The sequence below is a fragment of the Lemur catta genome, chromosome X, assembly GCF_020740605.2.
Source record: "Lemur catta isolate mLemCat1 chromosome X, mLemCat1.pri, whole genome shotgun sequence".
Lineage (NCBI taxonomy): Eukaryota > Metazoa > Chordata > Mammalia > Primates > Lemuridae > Lemur > Lemur catta.
In genome coordinates, this window is record NC_059155.1 from 31,550,168 (window position 1) to 31,566,384 (window position 16,217).

Below are 16,217 nucleotides of genomic sequence, written 5' to 3' on the forward strand. Positions count from 1 at the left end.
CGTGGCATCAGCCTAGCTCACAGCAACCTCAAACTCCTGGGCTCAAGTGATCCTCCTGCCTCAGCCTCCCGAGTAGCTGGGATTACAAGCATGCGCCACCATGCCCGGCTAATTTTTTCTGTATATATTTTTAGTTGGCCAGATAATTTCTTTCTATTTTTAGTAGAGACAGGGTCTCACTCTTGCTCAGAGCTGGTCTCGAACTCCTGACCTCGAGCAATCCACCCGCCTCGGCCTCCCAGAGGGCTAGGATTACAGGCGTGAGCCACCGAGCCCGGCCCCTTTGCCCATATTTAAAATTTTGTTATTTGGTTGTTTTGTTGTTGTTGTTTGTTTGTTTGTTTGTTTTGCTATTGAGTTGTATGAGTTGCTTATATATTTTGAATATTAACCCTTTATCAGATGTATGGTTTGAAAATATTATCTCCCATTCTATAGGTTGCCTTTTCATTCTGTTTTTTCCTTTGCTGTGCAGAAGCTTTTTAGTTTGATGTAGTCCCATTAGTCTATTTTTACTTTTGTTGCCTATGCTTTTGGTGTCGTATCCAAAAAATCATTAGCCAAGCCAATGTTGTTATGAACTAAATGTTTGTGGCCCCTTCATATCAATATGTTGACTCCCTATCCCCAATATGATAGTATTAGGAGGTGGGGCCTTTGGGCGGTAATTAGGGTTAAAGGAAGTCATGAGGGTGGAACCCTCGTGAATGGGATTATTGTCCTCTTAAGAGTCAACATAGAGCTTGTTTCCCCTCTCTGCTCTCCTCCACATGAGGATACAATGAGAAGTTAGCACTCTGTAACTCAAAAGAGAGCCCTCACCAGAGCTTGACTAGACACTGGCACCTTGATTTCAGAACTTCTAGCCTCCAGAGCAGTGAGAAATAATTTTCTATTGTTTATAGCCAGCCACCCAGTCTATGATACTTTTTTATAGCAGCCTGAACTGCCTAGGGCAAACATCAAGAAGCTTTCCCCCTATATTTTTATTTAGTAGTTTTACAGTTTCAGGTCTTACGTTTCAGTCTTTAGTCCAATTTGAGTTGATTTTTGTGTATGGTGTAAGAGAGGGGTCCAATTTCGTTCTTTCACAAATGAAAATCCAGTTTTTTTCAGTACCGTTGGTTGAAGATACTGTCTTTTCCCCATTGTATATTCTTGACACCTTTGTTAAATATCAATTAACTGTATATGAGTGAGTTTAATTTTGGGCTCTCTATTCTGCTCCATTTGGTCTATATATTTGTCTTTTGTACCATACTGCTTTAATTAATGTAGCTTTGTTATATATTTTGAAATCAGAAGATGTGATGCCTCTAGCTTTGTTCTTTTTTCTCAAGATCACTTTGGCCATTCTGGGTCTTTTATGATTCCATATGAATTTTAGGATTGTTTTTTCTATTTTTGTAAAAAATGTCTTTGGGACTTTGATGGGGATAGCACTGAATCTACTTTGGGTAGTTGGACATTTTGACAATAAGAAGTCTTCCAATCCATACACATGGGATGCCTATCTACTTATCTGTGTTTTTGATTTCTTTCATGAATGCTTTATAGTTTTCAGTGTACAAGTCTTTCACCTCCTTTGTTAAGTTTATTCCTAAGAAATTTATTCATCTTTATGTTATTGTAAATGGAATTGTTTTCTTAGGATCTCAAAGAGAGCTGCACTTCCATATTCATTGCAGCACTATTCACAACTAGCTAGTTACAGAAACCACCCAAATGTCCATTGACAGATGAATAGATAATGAAAATGTGGTATATTCATATTCATACAATTGAATATTATTCAGCCTTAAAAAGGAATTAAATCCTGCCATTTGAAAAAACATAAATGACCATAAAGAGCATAATGCTAAGAAATATAAGCCAGTCATAGAAGGAAAAATACTGTGTGATTCCACTTATATGAGGTATCTAATAAGTCAAAGTCATAGAAGGATGGAATACAATAGTGATTGCTAGGGGCTGGAGGGAAGGAGAAATGGGTAGTTGTTGGCCAATGAGTATAAAGTTCCATTTATACTAGATGAGTACATTCTAGAGATCTGCTGTACAACATATTGCCTATAATTAACAATATTGTATTGTGTATTTCAAAAATTATTAAGAGAGACTACCTATAGTCAATAATACAGTATTGCACATTTCAAAATTTGTTAGCAGGGCAGATCTCATGTTAAGTATTCTCACCGCCCCCCCCCCAAAAAAAAGAGACACAAGCAAGCATGGAGAGATGGTAAATATGCTCATTGCATTGATCTATTAACTTGATTGTGGTAATGGTATCACAGGTCTTTACATATGCCCAAACCCATCAAACTGTGCACATTAAATATAGGCAATTTCTTACATATCACTTACATCTCAATAAAGCAGTTGAAAAAATTAAATTAATTAAAATTAATTTTTTTAAATGGGCAAACAATGTGAAAATTCATTTTTCCAAGGAAGATATACAAATGGATTAAAAGCCCATGAAAAGATGCTCTATATCATTAGTCATCAAAAAATGCAAATCAAATCAACCCTATTGGTGTGAAGATACAATTTCACATTCGCTATGATGACGGATACAATCAAGAAAGCAGATAATAACATGTGTTGGTGAGGATGTGGGGAAATAATAACCCTTACACAATTTTTGTGGGAAGGTAAAATGGTATAACCACCCTGAAAACCAGTCTGGTAATTCCTTAAATGATTAAGCACAGAATTACCCAGCAATTCTACTCCTAGTTATATATCCAAGATATGCAGAAAAACTTGTACACAAATGTTCATAGCAGCATTATTCATAATATCCAAAAGGTAGAAACAATCCAAATGCCAATCAATAAACAAATGGATGAACAAAATGTGTGATATCAACACAATGGAATATTATTTGGCCATATAAAAGAATGAAGTACTGATACATGCTGCAATTCAGATGAACCTCAAAAACATGATGCTATATGAAAGAGACCAGTCACAGAAGCACACATACTTGATTCCACTCATATGAAAGTCAGTAATAGGTAAATCTATAGAGACAGAAAGTCAATTAATAGTTGCTTAAGGCAGAGCTACAGTGTGGGGTAGGGATAAGTAGAGTACAAGGGTTTTTTTGAGGTAATGAAAATGTTCTAAAATTGAATGTGGTGATGGTTTCATATATCTATGAATATACCAAAAACCATTATGCTATACACTTCAAATGGATGAATTGTATGGTATGTGAGTTATATCTCAATAAAGCCATTTAGGAAAAAGAAAACTCAGTCTTGTAACTTGCCTTTTGTTGAATTAAATGTTCAAACTCTACACCAACCCTCCAAGAATAGCCCTTTCTTCAGAGTAAAAAAAATGGAAGTTAAAAAAGGTATAAGGAATAAATTAACATTTATACATTCATTTCACAAAAGCATATAGAGGAATATGTACCAGCTAGAAAATTAGTAAACCACACAGTCAAAATCCTGCTCTCAAGGGACTTGCCTTCCATTTGTTTGTTTGTCTAGCAGAAACTTGTATATTGCTTCCTAAGTTCCATGTTCTAAGCACTGTTATAAGAGAAAATATTAACTCCTTTAATCCTTAGAAAACCCTATGAACTATTATTTTTCCCATTTTACATATGATGATACAACTGAAGCATAGAGAAGTAAGTATCAGAAAGCTAGTAATCTCTGCATGGCCTCATTTAGCCCATAGTTTCTGTTATCTTCTATATATCAATGGTCTGGACATTCATAGAATCAGGTGACATCTCTCTTTTGTACCCCAGAACTATATTAATATATCTAAATTCTATTAGATACACTTAACCAAATATCTGTCAAACTCATCACACTTAAAACTGAATTATCTGTTCCTATATCCTGCTTTTCCTCCTTCATTGTCTATATTAATGAACATACCCATTGAGTCACCTTTACCTTCTCCTTCTAATTTCACACTCCTCATTTTATCCCTGTATCACTATTATCACTCAAGTCCATTTAGTGACCATGTTTGCCAGTTTTGTCTTGCAACATCTCTTATCTGCTTCCCTTTCTCTATGTCTACTAATATGCCTTGGTTCAAGCCTCACTGGACTACTTCAGCAGCCTTCCAATAAGTCTAAGTCTGTCTCCAGACTTCCCCACCCCCCCATTCCATCTTCCACAATGCTGCTAGGGTGATCTTTCTAAAACCAAAACTAACCCTATTAGTCTCCATCTTTAAACTCTTCAACAACTTTTCATTACTTTTATAACAAAGTCCAGGTCCTTTGTATGGTGAACAAGGCCTTTAATCACCTGACCCTGGGCTAAGTCTGCAGCCTAATTTTCTACCCCACTTTCTCTTCCATGGTATGCTCAAGCCATGCTGACATGCTTATGGTTTTCCAAACTACGAAGGAGAGTTCACATCTCTGGGCTTTGGTACATGCTTCTCCTTCTCTATGATTTTCCTTTCTACCTTCCAATATGCCTCCTGACAAGCATCTACTTATCTTAAAGACTCGGCTCAAGCACTGCCTCCTCTATTACTCTTGCCTGACAACATGTCATCCCCAGTAGAATTGACCAGTCCATCTTTAGTCTCCCATTGTAGCTGGCATTTCTATCAAAGCACCTGTAATACATTTTTGAATGAAATGCCTAAGGTCTTAAATGTCTGCACCTTCTTATTAAATGATAAGATCATTGAAGTTAAGGACCTAGACTTATTTATTTCTGAACATTGAACTCCTGACATATTGTCTGAAACCACAGTACATAGTCAATATATGTTCATTTGATAAGTGAATACATAAATGAATAAATGAATCAATCAATAAATCAAGTAATCTGAATTTTCTAGAAACTTAACCTCTGCATTCAGTTCACCACCTCATCTCTCTATGAACTGTATGGAGTCAATAGGTTTTCATCAAGTCAATATACTCCTCAGGAGCCTATGATGTCTCTAATATGAATACAGTAAGTGACTACATGATAAAGAATATCAATAATACTAATTGCCATTTGTTACATGTTTATTATGTTCTAGGCAAGTGTTTCATCGCTTGCAACATAAATAATTTTATTTCTTAAGCCGATTTCCTAATCTGTAAAATGAAGGTGTTATTATCCATTTTGTAAGTCTATTGTGAAATTAAATGGACTAATGTATATATCTATGGATATATATTCTCTCCAAATAATTCAATAAGTCATAGTATGTTCAACCTAAAATTTAGACCTAACCCTGAGTTCTATCGGCTTGCTATGATTCCATTCAGACCCTAGGTTTAAAATAATCCCATGAACTTGTATATTTATTTATGTCCTCAAGTGTCTTTTGCATTCAGCATACAATTTGATCCTTATGACACCCATGTGCAGTACCTAAGATGGTGATTGCTGTTCGTTATTTCACAAACAGAAAGAGGTTAATGGACTTACTACAGTCATAAGCAAGTTTATGACAGGACCAAGACTAGAACCCAGATCTACCTACGGGCCATTGACATTTTTATATTGAGGTCATCTGTGATAGTCTAGTATTTTAAAATATGTGTCATTTTGATGAGCACATTTCTTAGAACTCTCTTGTGTCAAATGCATAAAACATTTTTGAAGTTAAATCCCACTGCCTGGCATTTGTTTGTTTAGAACATTTTTTCAGTGTTTTTAAGCCTTCAAAGTTTCTCCACTTTCATCTTGAGGAAATGTTCTACATTTTCCTCACTGTTTACAATTAGTATGTCATTACGGGGCTGGAAGTTTCAGGTGAAGTTCACTGCCAAGTCTGCCAACTTCTTAACAATGCCCAGTGTGTCATCTTTAAGGGTTTGCAAAAAATAGTTTTTAATTGCTCAACTTTGAGCAGTGCACTGAGGCTAATCAGGCTCCTAGAGCCTAAAGGAATCTCTGAGACACAAAGCTATTAGAAGTGTTCTGTTTGTCCAGGACCAACCCAAAGCAACACAGGTGGGAAGAATATTATTTCAACTTTAAAGGAGAACATCGTTTTTCAACATTGAGACAAATTTCCTTAGAAATATGTTGAAAGGCTATCATGAGATGTTTGTCTAGTCAGTCCTCTCCAGCACCTTGTCTCCTCTCCTTTTTCTGCCAATCCGTGGCTTAGACCTAACTCCTAACAGAAGGGAAAGGGAGAAGTCAGAATTGTCACTTGCTACATTAGGATTATGAATTTGTTCATAACTCCAGACAGGCATCCAAACACTATGACAAGAAATTGCCACAGTTAGGCCTTTGGAATAAGTTGCACACTCTCTCTTTTGCTTGTCCTCTGACTAATAATTTTTCAAAAGTGTACCAGAAGTAGAGTTACTGAAGAGGGTCTTCTACTAGTAAGAATCTTTCCAAATCAGTGAAATGTATTCCACTTTCATCTCAGTCCCCAACTCCTGCCCCTTTTCCTTTGGCTACAATAACTTTTGCTTTTAAATGTCCTAAGGCCTTCATTTAACTGTTAGGCAACATCCCTACACTAAGCTAAAGAATTCATTAGTGTTTCCCTTTTCACCTTAACCCAGATCTACCCTAGCACCATTTTACTAGGTCTTAAGAGAACTTCCTTTGTTTTCTTCTATATATAAGAAAGATATTTATGACCTACTATCAAAAGGAATGCTTTGAATAGAAACAGTTTTTCTAGAATTAAGAATGTCATAACTGGAATGGGCCTCAGAGATCATCTGTAAATCCAAAGAAACTGAGGCCAAGAAAATTGAATCGACTTGTCCAATGCCAGACAGCTTGTGAGGAGTCCGCTCTCTCCTTGGGCCCTCCCTTCTAGCCAGTGTAAGGAATGACATATTAGGGATGCATTCTATTGCCATAAGTCTTACTGATGCTAAATTATTCTCATAGGAATGGGTCTCATATCCTAAATATCACTGTGTTCTGATTCACAATGAAACAAATCCTGGCTAAAGATAGGTGTCTTAATGTGGTACCCATATCATGGCACACTGAGTTACCCAAGGACCTGAACAAAATCTTGCTGAGTACAAGATCCTCAACCTTGGTCCTCAAAGCAAATATCAAAGAAAAGACCATGTGGACAATTTCCCAAAATCTGAAAGTAAGACATCCTGAGTTTTCTATCCATATCTATTTCTAATTAATTGTGTGACCTTCAGCCAATTCACTTGATTGCTATAGGCCTCACTTGTGTCATCTATAAAAAATGTAGGTACCAATTAGGAAAGTAAAAATAGCTAACATGCTAATATTTATTGAGACTTACCATGTGCCAGGCATTGTTTTAAGCACTTTACATGTACTTGCTCATTTCATAAACAAGGAAAATTAGGCCCAGATTATTTGGATTACTTGAAAAAGTTGGCCAGGCGCGGTGGCTCATGCCTGTAATCCTAGCACTCTGGGAGGCCAAGGCGGGTGGATCGTTTGAGTTCAGGGGTTCAAAAGCAGCGTGAGCAAGAGCAATACCCCATCTCTACTAAAAATAGAAAGAAATTAGCTGGACAACTAAAAATATATACAGAAAAAATTAGCCAGGCATGGTGGCGCATGCCTGTAGTCCCAGCTACTCAGGAGGCTGAGGCAGGAGGACTGCTTGAGCCCAGGAGTTTGAGGTTGCTGTCAGCAAGGCTGACCCCACGGCATTCTAGCCTGGGCAACAGAGTGAGACTCTGTCTCAAAAAAAAAAATAGAATAGAAAGAAAAAGTTCACAGAGCTAGTAAGTCCCTGAGTACACAGCCTTAACCACTACCCCAGACTGCGTCCCACTACCCTATATTGTATCTACTATAAATATAAAAGTGTTGAAGAAATAGAAAAACAATTATCTCTCCTCGGGTTACCTATGATATAGTTGAAGATTCAGACAACATGGAAACACAAAAGAACCAGAAAACTAAGCTGAGCCTTGGAAGATAGATTGGGTAGGTTTTGGCTTTTCCATTGGGTTGGTTTTGGCTTTAGAACATCAGAAGCACCAGTGCAGAAGGAGTGGGAGTAAGCATGAAGATACTCATGAGCAGTGAAGAAGCTAACCTGACTCATGGGAGACAGAAGTGAACATGGAATCAATAACACATCCTGTATCACCGTGTAGTTTGCCTGCATAGCACTTATCACGGGTGCATATTTATATTCTTGATTATTAGTTAATGTCTGTTTTCCCTATCAAACAGGAACCACCCTGAAAGTAGGAACCACGTCTAGATTTTTTATTTTTGTGCCATTGTATCCTCAGTGCCAGGTACATTGCCTGACACATCATGGTGCTCATTAAGTACTTGTTGAATAAATGTATTCAAGTGCGAGTGAATGAACGTTAAATGATAGATGAGGAATTGCCATAGTTGACCTTGGATGTCACATAAGGAAATATAGACCTGGCACAACTGTAAAAAGAGCCCACAGAGGCTGTTTGAGTAGGCTGCCACGGTGGAAATGGGACTGGAAAGGCAAACGTGAGGGCTATTTCAATGTGGGGATTGATAACACATGCACTCTCTGTTGTGCACTCTCTATCCCAGTTATCCCATAATAGACATTTCTCTACCAGCTGCACGTTATGTCATGACACCAATTTCATACAGAAAGAATGTGAAGAAACTATGGACCAAAATAAAAAAGAATTATTTCTTAGTTCTCTGGAAAGCCCAGCAGTGGTATACAAAAGTCTTACAGTCTCAAAGGTCTCGTTTCTCTTTTCTTTATTTGTTTTTCCTATACAATATGCCACCTTGGGTTTTTTTCTTTTTTGTTTTTCAAACAGCTCTGGCTTGGCAAAACTTAATTGCCTGTTTGAGACGAGGTCCCTGAAGCTCTCAGAAGTTAATTATTTCTTTCTGGTAAAGATCAGAAACTTTGAACCCTACTTGTGAGATAAATGGCCTGGTAGCACTTTGGAACTTCAACTTATTTAAGTTACTGAGCAGCTCATCAACTTACTCCTTGCATTTGGGATTGAATCTGGAAGAGAATTGGACCCCAGACATCATGTGTAGGCCAAAGATGTATTAATAGGATTTATAGATTTACTTCAGAGTCAAACATGCTCCCAGACATAGAGGCCTGGTGACAGCTTCCAGATAAATATATAGATAGATGGACTTGAGCCTACATGGAGACAAGAGGAGATATGGCTCAGTTTCTGTAAACTCAACTGTTCAATGAAAGGCAGATTCTGGTCAGTTATATTTTCTGGATAAGTGAGGGGTAGCCAAAATGCCTTTTTATGTTGTTTGTTTCAACTGTGGCAAAATGCTTTTGGAATGCTTGAGTCAATTTCCCAGCCTTAGTAGGTAGGTAGGGTAACTGCTATTAGATCTTTTTACTGATTGAGGTATGCACAGGACCTTGGTCAGATTGTATATTTCACTGCCAGCACTGAAAAGAGGTGATGGAGAAAGAGTAGGAAACTGCATAGGGTATGTACAGAGTCCTGGACCTCTCCTGGAAGTTATCCAATTTAGTTTAAAGCCTTTGGTGCAAAATATTTTGTTATTGTTTCCCTCTTTTTAAAGAAAGTAACAATTTGGTTTAGTTAGGCTCCAGTTCACAGAAATAAGATGATAGATAGACAGATATTGCCAAGAGGCGACAGATATCTAAAGTATCAGGCTGCAAATTGAAACAACCTAAGGGTCTTGATGCAGAGCATTCAAATGACCTCAATCCTCTATATGTTATCATTTTTCTAGGAAGATTGAATAAGGTTATATGCGGGTCAAATGTCAGTGAAAGAAATGTTTGCCTAAGAAATGAAATAATTTAATTGGATATCATTATCAAGGGCTGCAGATCAAAGGATTTGTCAATTGAAATTTGACCTAATCTAAAAGAATTTTCTTTCTTAAGAGGTTTCCAGGCATTTGGGTGTTTGAGAAGCTGGGAAGGCTTTTAAAATCATGCCAGGAGCATTTACAGAGAGATCATGACAGTTCTAAACCCGGCAACTCTTGGAGAATTATTCTTTTGAGCAGTCCCATTCTGCTCCATCTACTGATACTTGAGAGGGACCTCTAATGGTGAGTAGATAAGAGAGCAAGGCTCTAATTTCTTTTCTCCTTTTCTTGAGTCTTTAACCATCCATCCGGCAAGGGCAATAACCAGGAAGACAAGGGGCTGCCATTAGTTAAAAGGAAAGTTAGGACGTATAAGCAATTGCAGGTAAGAGGACTAATTATGGGAAACATGCTGAACTCGTTTTGCCAGGAATGTCTTAGTTGTAATTCTAGGATAAGACACCATTGTATTGAGGGCAGGGCCCAGATTAAATGAAAAATGGGCCCCTCAATTTAGATGCTGAATAGCCTTTAAATGAGAGAGGAAAATTGTCATCAATTTTAGTTCTATGGGTCCAAATATAATACTAATGGAGGCTGGGTCATGGCTTCGATCTTAATCTTTATCAATAAGCTCAACATCATTTAAAGATAAGTCTGTCCCACAGCCATAGATTGATAAGCAATTTTTAGTCAAATGGCTCATCAATTTATTCTACTGGGATCATAAGGACCGATGGATACACACTTTATAAACTCTCTTTCAATATAGGAGTAACAAAATATAGCCTGTGGCTCATTAGGAATGATAGATTCATATAAGGAGGGAAAACATCTATTTATCAATATTTAATATTTAAAAGAAAAAGCAGTGGGTTTTAAGAAGTTCTAGGAGCAATGTAGATCTTTAAAAAGCATAATAATCAGCCATCAGCTTCTATGCAAAACAAGTTCATCCTCCCACCTGCAGCCTGCCATCTTTTAAAATATTCCACTGTGAATAACCCATGTGTAGATAATTAAGGGGTAAACATACTCCCAAATATTCAAAAAGTTCTAAGATATGACTGTACTAACTTAAAATATAACAGGCTTTGGAGCATTGTTTCATGTTTCATTTGACTCTTATCTTTGTGCATTCTCTCTCCATAGAGATGATTTTCTCAATTTTTCACTTGAAAAGGTGGAGGCAGGCCAAGTCAAACCCTCTTTCTCAGGGTCGCATGATAAATGAAGGCAAAAGCAGCATAACGTCATTCATGGTCTGAGAACACTCCTATGAAGAGAGGTTACCACTCCTTCCATCCCTTCCATTTGTTTGTCTTTTTACAAATGGCAAATGTTTTCATACCCATGGATTCCCCTTCCTTGTGTCCTTAGCCTGTCTGACACACTGAGCAAGGTAGAGAATGTGACACAGGGTAGGTACTAGGAGGCCAGAACATGGAAGGGCAGAGTTATGAAATCTTCTTTTCTAAAGACTTTTAAGGACAAATGAGTTTCCCATTTCAGAGATGGTTAGAGACTCTATCCCTTAGAAAACTCAAAAACTCTTTCTCTAGCCTGCATGTCTCTCCAAAAAAAAGAGAAAAATATGGTAGATTCCCCATGCCCTGAGGAGTAAGGGTTTTATTTTTTTCCTTTTATCTAATGGAAACCAGTTAATTCTGGTATGTTAGAGCTACAAGGGCAATTAAAGATCATTTCGTTTGAACATATTGGAAATGAAAATTCAAGCAAGTGAGGGGACTAGAGCCATAGCCAGTGAGTAACAGAAGCTTCAGGGAGGGAATTAGAAAGAGAAAGGACTGTTGGTATCATGGAGTACCTGTACCTTAAGGGGTGCTTAGCATGTAAACAGCAATGTCAAGGGAAGAGGCAGATAGAAAAAGAGAGGTTGCTTTTCAATATGGAACAGCTAAAAAGCTCCATTCACTCATTTATTCAGCAAATAATTATTGAGCACCTATCCTGAAGCAGGCACTATTCCAGGTTTTGGGCACACAGCAATGAACAAAACACAGAAAAATCCCTGACCACATTGTGTACACATTCCAGTTGAGAAAGATAATAAATAAGCATGATTAATACATAAGCCATATAGTATGCTAGATGTAATTGTAAGGCAAAAATAATGCAGGAATATGGAATATATGAAATGTCATGGGATAGATATGAACTCCTAGATGAGGTGACCCAGGAAGGACTCACTGAAAAAAATGCCTTGTGAGGAAAGACCTGAAGGAAGTTAGGTGAGCTGTGCAAGGATCTGGGCTTCATAAATATGGAGCAGCAAGTTTTTCACAAACCTGGAGTAGCAAGATCAAAGGCCCTGAGAAAGGGATGTGCTTTGAGTGTTGGAGGAACAGTGAGAGAGGCCAGTGTGACCAGAGCAAAGTGAGCGAGGGAGAGGGTAGCAGGAGCCAGGGTCAGAGAGGCAACGGGAAGGCAAACCAAGGAGGGTCTTGTAGGTCATAGTAAGGCAATTGGCATTTAATGAAGTTGAAATGCAGAGCCTTAGTTAATAATATGGTACTATACACTTAAAAATTTGTTAAGAGCGTAGATCTTTTTTTTTTTTTTTTTTTTTTTTTTGAGACAGAGTCTCACTCTGTTGCCCAGGCTAGAGTGAGTGCTGTGGCATCAGCCTAGCTCACCGCAACCTCAAACTCCTGGGCTCAAGCAATCCTTCTGCCTCAGCTTCCCTAGTAGCTGGGACTACAGGCATGTACCACCATGCCCGGCTATTTTTTTTCTATATATATTTTTAACTGTCCATATAATTTCTTTCTATTTTTAGTAGAGATGGGGTCTTGCTCTTGCTCAGGCTGGTCTCAAACTCCTGACCTGGAGCAATCCACCTGCCTCGGCCTCCCAGAGTGCTAGGATTACAGGCGTGAGCCACCGCACCCGGCCAAGAGCATAAATCTTATGTTAAATGTTCTTATTTATTACAAAGCTAAAAGAGAGAAAGATGAGACTTCTAGTTATATTTATAGCGTTATTAATGCTGACTGTTTCATGAGTCTATACTTGTCTTCAAACTCAAGATGCACACATTAAATATGCATACCTTCTGTATGTCAGTCACACCTCAATATAAGAAGAAATTTTTTAATGGAAAAGTGACCTGATCTGACTTACAATTTCACTGAATCATTTGAACTGAATGGGGACAAGGCCAGAAACAGGGAAATCAATAAGGAAGTTACTGACAAAACCCAAGTGAGCGATGATGATGCCTTGGAATAAAGGATGGCAGTGCAGGTGGCAAGGGGAGTAGTTAGATTCTGGATAATAGCCATGACTGCTTAGGACTTTATATATTCATTTACTATTATTCAGTTCTTGTGATGCTTCTGGTACTGATATAGATGCTAGGAATATACCAGCTAACAAAGCGGACAAGGTCCCTGTCTCCAATAAATTTACATTTGAATGAGAGACAAATGATAAACAAGTAATCAAATCATTGCTGTAATTTCAGATATTAGAATGTGCTATACAAAATAAAGAAAGTGGTGAGGGTGGGAAGAGAGAGCCTTTTCAGTGAGGCTGCTCACTCTGGCCCTCTCCTTACCACCTACACTTTTAGAAACATTACATTAGATTTTCACATCCCTAACTGGGGCCCGGCAACCACAGCACAGAAAACACAAGAGAAGCTAGAAATGTACTTTCAACCAGGGATATTAGCAGAGGATTCTCACAGACCTCAAGCATTCCACAAACTACTCCAATTATATAAGAAGTTCAGGTCAAAGAGGTACTTTGCACCCACTCTATGTCAGGCACCTTGGCAGATGCGGCTATTATGGGAAAATGGAGGCATGTACAATCTAGGAGCAAGAGACAGCCACAAAAATGAACAGTATTTTAGCTAAGACATCTTATCTGTCAGAAGGTACTCTCTTGGTAGAGATTAGTAACTCAAGCTAACTGAGGTTCAACCATATCTATGCGTCAGATTTATCTTGGGAAATGGAGAACATATGAGAGAGCCAGGCATATGACCTCCCTTTCCTTTCTTCTTAGTTGAGAAAATTATCCAAAAAGACATTTGGTGGAAGTTCTGTTTGATTTTTCTTTAATATTTTAATTTCTTTAGCGAATTTTTCTTCCAAGCCTATCAATACATGAGTGGATTAATAAAATGTGGTATTGCATGCCATGGAGTTCTACTCAGCCACAAAAAACAATGGTGATCTAGCACCTCTTGTATTATCCTGGATAGATCTGGAGCCCACTCTACTAAGTGAAGTATCCCAAGAATGGAAAAACAAGCACCACCTGTACTCACCATCAAATTGGTATTAACTGATCAACACTTATGTGCACATATAATAATAACATTCATTGGGTGTCGGGCAGGTGGGATGGGGGAGGAGGGGATGGGGATATTCACACCTAATGGGTGCGGTACACACTGTCTAGGGGATGGACATGCTTGAAGCTCTGACTCGGGTGGGGCAAAGGCAATATATGTAACCTAAACATTTGTACCCCTGTAATATGCTGAAATAAAAAAATAAAAATGTGGGAAGGAGCTGAAAAAAAAAAAGACAGTGGGTGGAGCAGGGCTGAAGAACTTCTCATATAACTATTTTCAAAAGGATGGGGAACTTTCCATTTTCCTGGGGTCAAGGAGGGGATTTTTAGCTTTGCCTCTGTTCTCATTACAGATATCCCATATGTGTCCCATGTCTTCTGAAAAGGACAATGCTAATGATCCTGCACACCCTAATTCTTTCCATCCTTCTCACACCCCCCATCTTTATTTTCATTCTTTCAGGTAAAATTAGGCAGCAGAATTGGCACCCATTCAATGAATAGTGGCAAGTGGGAAGGATGGCCATGGACAACGCCACAACAGTGTTTGAGTTTCTCCTTATTGGCATCTCTAACTATCCTGAATGGAGAGGCACATTTTTCATATTGGTGCTGATAACTTACCTCAGCACATTGTTGTGGAATGGACTTATTATCTTTCTCATCCACTCTGACCCCCACCTCCACACTCCAATGTACTTCTTCCTCAGTAACCTGTCTTTCTTAGACCTTTGCTATGGAACAGCCTCCATGCCCCAGGCTTTGGTGCATTGTTTCTCTACCCATCCCTACCTCTCTTACCCACAGTGTTTGACCCAAATGAGTGTCTCCTTAGCTTTGGCCACAGCAGAGTGCCTCTTACTGGCTGTCATGGCTTATGACCGTGTAGTTGCTATCAGCAATCCCCTGCGCTATTCTGTGGTCATGAATGGCCCAGTGTGTATCTGGTTAGCTGCTACCTCATGGGGAGCATCATTTGTGCTCACTGCCATGCTCATTTTATCCCTGAGGCTTCACTTCTGTGGGGCTAATGTCATCAACCACTTTGTCTGTGAGATTGTCTCCCTCATTAAGCTGGCCTGTTCTGATACCAGCCTTAATGAACTTATGATCCTCATCACTGGCATCTTCACCCTGCTCCTACCCTTTGGGTTTGTTCTCCTCTCCTATGCCCGAATTGTTGCTGCTGTCCTAAGGATTCGCTCAGCCCAGGGCAGGCTCAAGGCCTTTTCCACGTGTGGTTCTCACCTGACCGTGGTGATAATCTTCTATGGGGCAGCTATCTCTATGTATATGAAACCTCAGTCCAAGTCCTCCCCTGATCAAGACAAGTTTATCTCAGTGTTTTATGGGGCTTTGACACCCATGCTGAATCCCCTGATCTATTCCCTGAGAAACGAGGATGTTAAAGGGGCAATAAGGAAAGTTATGATGAAAAGAGCATGAACCTCCTTTGCTGCTAAACTTCCTAAAAAACACTTCTTCACTGATGGGGAAAATGGCTTTTAGGACCTGGCTTCACCTTTGGAAGAGTAGGTGATTGACATATCAGAAGCTTCAGGAAGTGCTACCACCACAAATATCATCTCTTACTGAGACTTGAATTGCCAGTAGAGGTATTATTTTTGCTTTTTCTTCACATAGAACACTGTTAGTGGTTACCCATTAAGTTACTCACCTTCAGGTAAATGAGCTTATCAGAATCATTTTCTCACTGACAGAAGGGACCTATGCAACAAGACAATTTCCTATGACTGTTGGCAGCAGGCAAGGCATAACTGAAATTGGAAAATAAGACAAAGAATGGTGTAATAAATGGCTCAGAAGAAAAATGTCAGAAACTTTATAACTTAACTGAGGGCAAGCCCTATTATGTAAGCACTATCTCCTTGTTCCACTTAACTTTGGAATCATGGCAAAATTGTATTAGAGCTATTTTCTACATTTGCTTAGTGTTTTATTTTTCTCCTTTTCTTTTTCCAAACTTCTTTCTGATATATTATTTTATATTATATTCCTAATCTCTATGAAATTGGTGAGAAAGACATCACAATTCCCCCTTGTATTAACAATGAGGAAACAGAGGCCCAGAGTAGCTGTGGAGCCTTGTCTAAAGTCATACATAATTGATAGTGAAGTCAA

At 38.5% G+C, this 16,217-nt stretch overlaps 1 protein-coding gene across 1 annotated transcript; it reads left to right on the forward strand.

Moving 5' to 3' along the window:
• The first annotated feature begins 14,501 nt into the window (after positions 1-14,501).
• Positions 14,502-15,571, forward strand: LOC123628446 (olfactory receptor 13H1). Its single transcript, XM_045538159.1, has one exon. The coding sequence runs from the start codon at positions 14,595-14,597 to the stop codon at positions 15,519-15,521; it is 927 nt and encodes a 308-aa protein (XP_045394115.1). The 5' UTR covers positions 14,502-14,594; the 3' UTR covers positions 15,522-15,571.
• Positions 15,572-16,217: the final 646 nt, after the last annotated feature.